General features: G+C 39.6%; 1 protein-coding gene across 1 annotated transcript in view; it reads right to left on the bottom strand.

The window, feature by feature from the left end:
* Positions 1 to 330: 330 nt before the first annotated feature.
* Positions 331 to 8,003, bottom strand: part of EPDR1 (ependymin related 1) — a 30,769-nt gene continuing 23,096 nt past the window's right edge. Inside the window, exons 2-3 of the mRNA XM_037070659.1 lie at positions 3,084 to 3,292; positions 331 to 1,956 (exon numbers count right to left, since the gene is read on the bottom strand). Coding sequence (XP_036926554.1) covers positions 1,760 to 1,956; positions 3,084 to 3,292 — 406 coding nt within the window. The 3' untranslated portion in view covers positions 331 to 1,759. The remainder of the gene's footprint in view (positions 1,957 to 3,083; positions 3,293 to 8,003) is intronic.

The raw sequence follows: 8,003 nt of genomic DNA, 5'->3' as shown, positions 1-8,003 counted from the left end.
GGGAAAAGACAGAGTGTATTAAAGTCATGCAAATCCAGGGATGCTAATAGCCTGGACCTAAATAGTGGCTGAGGGGATGGAGAAGAGGCAGCAGCTCTAAGAACTATTTTGATAGGACTTGGGACACTGATTGTGAGAACTAAAGGAGAAAAATGGGTCAAGAATGACTAATGCTTCTGACTCAGGCAACTGGAATTTAAGCAGAAGAGCAAGAGGGGATAATGAACTTGGTTTAGATCACATAAAGAACCTTATTCATTAAAGAGTTTTAACTCCCTTATAACCAAGATAATTTATATTTATTACAAAAGCAAATATATCAAGGAACACTTTGAAATACAATTAAGTTTGTTTATTGAAGTAACATAAACAGTGGGTAATACAGATTGTTTTCAGCATAATATAGGTATCACACATTTGTCCTGGTAAGAGATAATAGATAGATAGGCTGAAGAAATACAATAATAGAGTATTATAGAATAATTAGTTTTATTATTGGGAGTCTCCATATAGATCAGCAAACAGCAAACCCAACCCCATTAACAGGTGAGGAAACTAAGAACTACAGAGGCTGGCATTCTCCACTGTACTAATTTTTAGGGCACTGACCATGTGCCAGGCACTTACTCGGTGCTGGGCATATAAAAGTAAACAGCACAGTTCCTGTACTGAAGGAGCTCCTAGCCAAGCTAGTGTGTGATAGTGTCCAGTAGACAGGAAATTAACACACAGCCTAAATCAGTAATGTGAAAACAGCATGCTTAAGTTGCAAGGTGCACCCAATCCAGGTTTGGAAGAAGTTCTCTGAAGGTCTTGTGTGAGCTGATCTACGAAGGATGAGCAGAAATCAAGTAGACAAAGAGGTTGTACCCAAGGAAGGCCAAGGTGAGAAAAAGCATGGGGCATTTAGTTAGCCAAAGGCATTACTGTACAGGGAAATGTTAGTCCTGGATTTTGGAGACAATAGTCTTCCTGCTCCCAGTTCAATTCTATTTTTAGAACACTACCTGTCTCTGTAGGTCTGCTGACAAGTATGTGATGATTCAGCACAAGTACAAATACTTGCATGGAAAAAAGGAAACAGACATGGCTTATGCTTACCCAGTGACAGGCATCAAGATTTTCAAACTCTGTTGTTTAAAATGTCCCTTTTAGAGGAGTAATTACTTTGTATTACAGCATTTCATTTCCTCCCAAAATGTTTATATCGATTGGCTCATGCCATAAACTCTTAAGGTTGGGTGGGATTTTAAGGCTCTTTCAGCAGCCTAAGGAGCATGGGGCGGAGCCAGGGAGACCAGTCAGCTCCTTTATTGATGGAGACAATAAAGGGGTCACTATCTGCAGAGAACTTAAAAATTAATGGTAAAACTAACCAAAACTGTTCTGCTTTTTATTATCACCATGTGCCAGGAATCTGATGGGTCTCAGTAACGTCAGTAATAAAACATTCTTCTCTGTCAAGGCAAACTGCTCTCGCTCTCAGCCCCGTGTAAGACGTTGCACTCCTATACACTGCGTGTGTAGAAAGCACCACACCTAGATAGGCTGCCCAGGTCCCCGTATTTATCTCTCCAGTTTACCACAGCATCTCCATCCTATTCTCTCTTATAAACATAGGTTGAGTAGTTAACATCAGGTGCAAAAAAAATCAGTGTATATCTCCGAAGACGATTCTCATCTCCCAAGTCTCAAGTCTGTTTGGAACTAAGGCCACCAGTGCCTGATGTCCGATGCTGTCATTCCTGCATTCTCGGGCTTACCAGGAGCAGTCCTCGCTCATCCGCTCCAGCCGCGCTGTCTGACATGTGCTTGGGGGAATAAACACCTTGGGGTCTGCAATGCCCAGCTGTATGTCGAAAAATCGTGTGGACAGTACCACACTGTAATTTTTGGTGAAGGTTTCCTGGACAGGATAACAATCCTTGACTGTGTAGATGCCAATCCAGGTTTCATCTATAAGAGGAAGGGAAGTTGACTCTTTAATATAGAAAACAGGCAGGATGCCTGTATTTTTAATTTTGGTAAATTATACATAAAAGTTACGATTTTAACCATTTTTAAGGACAGTTCAGTGGCACTAAGTACATTCACATTGCTGTGTTACCATCACCACCACCCTTTCCAAAAATTTTTCATCTCCCCCAATTGAAACTTTGTGCCCATTAAATGCTAAGTCTCCATTCCCCCTCCTCCGAGCCCCTGGCAACTACCATTTTCTTTCTGTCCCTATGAATGTGACTACTTGGTACTTTATATCAATGGGATTATACAGTGTTTGTCCTTTAGTGACTGGCTTATTTCACTTAGTATAATGCCCTCAAGTTTCATCCATGTTGTAGTGTGTGTCAGAATTTCCTTCTTCTTGAGGCTAATATTCCATTATATGAATATATCACATTTTGTTTACCTTTTCACCTGCTGATGGACACCTGGGTGATTTCCACCTTCTGGTGATTATAAATAATTCTGCTATAAACATAAGTGTTCAAATATCTGAGTCCTTGCTTATAATTCTTGTGGGTATATGATCAGAAGTGGGATCTATGCTTTTTTGTTTTTTGCAAGCTGCCATATTATTTCCGACAGCATAAAGGCCTGCATTTTTGACACAGTCTTGGGGTAGGGTACTGGCAACAGAACAGAGAAGAGCTTCATACCTATGTATAATGGCAGAAAACTAAAAACAACGGCAGTAAATCTGGTCACTGTAACATTTCGAAGTGAGGTGAGGAAGGAAAAGGAGGCATTCAATTCTAATGTGTGCCTTAAATAAACACCTTCCACATCACTGGTCTGGGGAGGTGGGGTGAGGGAGATCATTAAATGTCAGAGTCAAGGTCAAGTCCATAAGAGCTAATGTGGCAGAAGGGTACAAGTGGTGCTAGAAGGCTGAGGTATTTCAAATAGGATGCTTAGTTCCCAGTTCTATACAACTAGCAGGGTATATGTGGGGACGTCAATGGGGATTAAACAATTCAATTATGCTTATAAATTTCCCTAACAACTTCTTTAATAGGCTTCAATATTTTTCCCATGATGCTTTCAGAGATGCAACCATCTCATATTTTTTGAACACTCACATGATCTAGCTGACTTTCTGTCGGACCACTCCTGGACAGTGATCTGCTCCTGAGGCCCCCCTATGGAGTACTGGTCCTCAAAAGTGGAGTTCTGAGGAATGTCAAGAGGATCCCATGGGTCTGTCAATGTGATCTTGGAGCACTGCTTGGTGGCTTGTTCAATCTGAAACATAACTCCTTCTTTATAGAGCAAAATATATTCAAATAATCTGAAAGACAGAGTAAAAGAGATTAGTTCAGGACTTTACATGACAATTATTATGGATTTTATCAGCACAGAGGCCAAAAGCCTTTGATATAAATTACTCTTACAATAGAAAATAGCTTGTAGGTAATCATTTGCTTATAAACACAAGATATATGAATACAGAGCCCATAACTGAATGTTCACTGGACAATTACTTATCAAGCACCATATGCCAGACTCTGTGCTTAGGATACAAACGTGAGGAAGAACTGACCCTGGATTAACAGATATTTGTGACCTCTTTAAACACAGATACAGGAGGATTTGATCATTGGCTTGGTTGAGTTCTCCTTATAGCACTAAGTCAAGGGATTACATTTACTGAATGTATAATGACAAGAACACACTGATGGACCAGGCATGTCTAGACTGTCAGTCATGAGCAGAGAAAAGGCTTTGGTGAGGAGACACAGCAGCACTGAGAATGGACACACTTCACATACTGGGAGGAGGCTTAGATAAGCAAGGACAAATGCAGAGGGGACCCCAAAATAAAAGGCTTCCCATTCAGAATGTCTGCATACTCTCTGCCTCCTTTCTCACGGCCCTGTGCACTCCCTATTCCCAGGATGTGCCAGGAGTCAGCAGACCACCTGTGATCATTTTACGTACTGTGTTGTCAACCATATCCTGTCATTTTTAAATCTCAGCAATCTTGAGTGAAGCCCACTGAGTTTCTTTTTTTTACTTTAAATATTTTTAATTGTAGTTGACATGCAATATTATATTAGTTTCAGGTATACGACCTAGTGATTAGATATTATACAGCTTATTAAGTGATCATCCTGATAAATCTCACACCCATCTGACACCATACATATATTATTGACTGTATTCCCTATGCTGTATTTTACATCACCATGACTATCCTATAACTACCAATTTGTACTTTTTCACCCATCCTCCAACCCCACTCCCATCTGGCAACCATCAAAATGTTCTCTGTATCTATGAGTCTGTTTCTATTCTCCTTGTTTAGTTGTTTTGTTTTTCAGATTCCACATGAAGGACATCATATGCCAATGGAGCTTCTACGTGCTTGACTGTCAATCCAAAACTCGGGCCATGCTTCTGACTGAGCGGAGGAAGGATGCAGCTCTGACCTCAAAAAGTGAAGTTTGCAGTGCCTGGGGGTGGCAGAGCCTAGAGAGGTGGCTTTTCATGAGCAAGTAACTCCACTTCACAGCCTTCATGGAGGATACCTGCTCACCATTTCAAGTCTGAGCCCCAAAATTACTTTCTTCAGGAAAAAGTATTATAAATGATCACTGTCTATATGGTGAAAATAGCATTAGGGCTTCTGTTTTGTAGGAGCTGGTGTAGAAATATATACATGACCTCATTTTGTAGATTTAAATATATCTATCCTGCTTATTACAGAAAATATTTGAAGTGGTTTCTAAGGGTAAAACTCATGCACAGCCCTTTAGAAGTGAGTGTATGTAGACAGAAAAGGTAGTGTTCCTTTCATGCCACATGGCTTCCTTTCATGGCTCAAAAATGGAGTCAGCCTCTTATAATACACACCCAGGGTTCACATCAAACTATTAGCCCTTTGGAGGAGTTTGGGGTTGGGTTGTCACTGTTTTCTCATGTCACTGTATTCTCGTTAGGCCCCTGGCACTTCAGGGTTTAAGTATTCATGGAAGGAATACAAAAACAGCATCAGCTTCAGAGCATAGTCCATTCGTAAACATGGGAATTTTTGTGCCTACACAAATCTTGTTCCATGGTCCTTTCAATGGCAGCAGGCCCCCCCAAAATGCCTGTACTTTTTGCCCTCAGCGGTGGCCTTTGTTATTCTTCTCTTCATCATTTGTGTCATCCTCTCGCTTTCTAAATTTAAGGTGTTTAGCCAAGAGAGTCATTCCTAGCTTTTGCTGACACTCCAGTCAGGTGCTTCTCAAACTGCCATGACTGTCCCTTGGAAGATGTACAGTCATGTTCAGGAGAGGAGGTTGCTTCTTGAGAATAGTCCACAGCCCCTAAATCCAAGATCACAAAAGTGAGGGCCTGGCAGCCAAGTTTGCATACACGACTCGGTCAAATTCAGCAGAGCTTGCTCAACAAGAGATGGACACCTGACCTAGGCAGGACAATCAGTTTCGCTCCCTCAGACATGTGGAATGTTAACAGAAGTTTTGCCAGTCCATCTCATGTGACTGGATATGTCATATGTAAACACAGAAGTCATGGGAGGCTATTTTCCAACATATGAACTGAATAAGAGCAAAGAATGAAGCAGAGAGAAGCACGAGCAAGCTGGGATTCCAGAGCTGTTCAGTTAACAGATGCATTTCTTTTCTGAGGCCTGGCGCCTAGCGATACCCTTGCAAAGAAGCTATATGTTTCCTTTGTTCTAATAAACTTTCCTCTTTCTGCTTGGAACTTTTTGTGTGACTCATAGCAGGACTCATTTCTAATACAGTTGAGGATTCCACACTCCATCTAGAGCCCTGGGTAATAGCTGCCAGCACAGCTGTTCTGGGAGAGGCACAGCACACCTGCTGCAGAACCAAGGGCCACCAATGCCAGGGCAGTCACCCTACAGGGAAGGGAAGGTGACAGCAGGGGCAGAATGGCCAACTTTACTGTTTTCCTGAGGCCAGCTTTGCCTATACCAAAAAGTACAATTTAATTTTAAAATGAGAATTCTAGACTTGAAACAATCCTTACAAAATGTTAACATTTGTTAATTCTGGGTGGTCTGAACACAGGTGTTTGTTATACTGTTCTCTGTTCTTTTCTGTTTTCCAAATAAAAAAAATATTTTAATGAGTGCATAGTCTGATATTGAGCTATGTCGAGAGTATCTTAGGTAAGACAGAAAATATTCACTTAATTAGAAACAAAATAGAACCATAAAATTTGTTTTACAAAATACATGTGCATATAAATGTGAGTACTGCTCTGCACAGTTTTGGAAAAGAAGATTTTCATGATGCTGTAGTGGCTTGTAGGTTTATTGGAACACACACACACACAATTAAGTTTCAGGTTCTCCATTGCCAATAGGATACAAGGCCTGGAACCCAACAGAGCCACAAGGTCAAAATGCAGAGGTCAGCCAGAGTTGAAATGAGTCATCAGCCTGGGAAGCTGTGCGGATAATAACCATAGACCCAAAGAACTGACCAACTTCAACAGAAACTGGATTCTGGGAGGCAAGATCAAAGCCTGGCTCTGAAATGAAGTAAGCTGTCACAAACTATGCCCCTGGGGTGCAGTTAAGCAAGGTGAGGTGCTGGAATGGATGTGGAGGGAAAGGCAGGCAGGCCATCCCTGGTTCAGCAACAGCATGCAAATTCCTCCCTGCTGGCCAGACACCACTGTAAATACAGTTCCAAGAGGGCCCTACCACTTACTTAACTGCCAAAAAACCTGTTTTTGCATTGGGGGGAAGAGCAATTGAGTTAAATTTATATATTAATGTAGAAAGTATGGATATCTTTACAATGTTGAGTCATCCTACCACCCCAAAAAATCTTTCAGTTTTTTCAAATATTAACTTGTTTTCTGTACAGATTTTGTACATCTTCTTTAAATGCATTCCTAAACTGTTTGGCTTTTGTTGTTGCTGATACTGTTTTAAATAAAATCTTCTTTTCCACTGTAGTTTCTAGCAGATTATTGTTTTTATATATTAAGAATACTAATTTTTCACATTAATTTTATATACTGCTACCTTAGTGAATATGTTGTTATTTGAATGTTGTATTTTTTAAGTATTTTATGTTTTCCAAATATACTGCATCCAATGACAGAGATATTTTACCACTTCTTTTATAACTTTTGCACTTCTAATTATTTTATCTCTGTGATTATATTGGTCAATAAATCCAACACAATATCAAACAAAATAGAGATAGTGCACATTGTTGCCTCCTTCCTGGGTTTGGTAGGGAAAGAGGCTATTGTTCCAATACGAAGTAAACTAAGAACTATATAGATGTTATCATATTAAGGAAGCATCCATCAATTGCCACTGAATACTTTGTATCAGATATGTTTGCTTAATTTCATCAACTGGATTTCTGGAGACTATGGGATTATTGCATGTTTATATTCATAGATTTTTTGGATTCCTTAAAATTAAATTATCCTTGCATCCCTGAACAAGCCTCACTAGGTCATAATGTATTTTTTTTTCTATTTTTACATGCTGCTAGATTCAGTTTGGCATTTGGAAATTATTAATCAATGATTGTTTTAATTTTCATAAATGAGATTGCTTTACAAGAATTTTACTAAATGCATATTTCTCATCTGCAAGGGAAACATACGAGATTAGATTATTTCTACAATTTGTTAATATTAACAACATAAACAATGCTGACTAAAAAATGGGAGATAAACCCTTTTGCCCGTATTTACAACAAAATGGAAAATTTAGAGACTGATATCGTGGGTCAAAGGAAATTCTATATTTTATAAGATAATACTGTTAACCCCCCAAAAAAAACATGTTGCAATTTTTAACTAAATGTACAGCTTCATTAATTTCCATCCATTACATAAAAGTTTTTAAATATATTTTATTGATTATGCTATTAGAGTTGCCCCATTTTTTCAACCCTTTATTCCCCTCTGCCCTGTACCCCCTCCCAGAATCATTCCCCCCACCTTAGTTCACGTCCATGGGTCACACATATAAGTTCTTTGGCTTCTCCATT

The sequence above is a fragment of the Sturnira hondurensis genome, unplaced genomic scaffold (assembly GCF_014824575.4).
Source record: "Sturnira hondurensis isolate 20B ecotype Veracruz unplaced genomic scaffold, ASM1482457v3 Scaffold0018877, whole genome shotgun sequence".
In the NCBI taxonomy this organism is placed as follows: domain Eukaryota; kingdom Metazoa; phylum Chordata; class Mammalia; order Chiroptera; family Phyllostomidae; genus Sturnira; species Sturnira hondurensis.
Note: the sequence above shows the minus strand (reverse complement) of the source record. Positions and strands in the feature narration are given on the sequence as shown.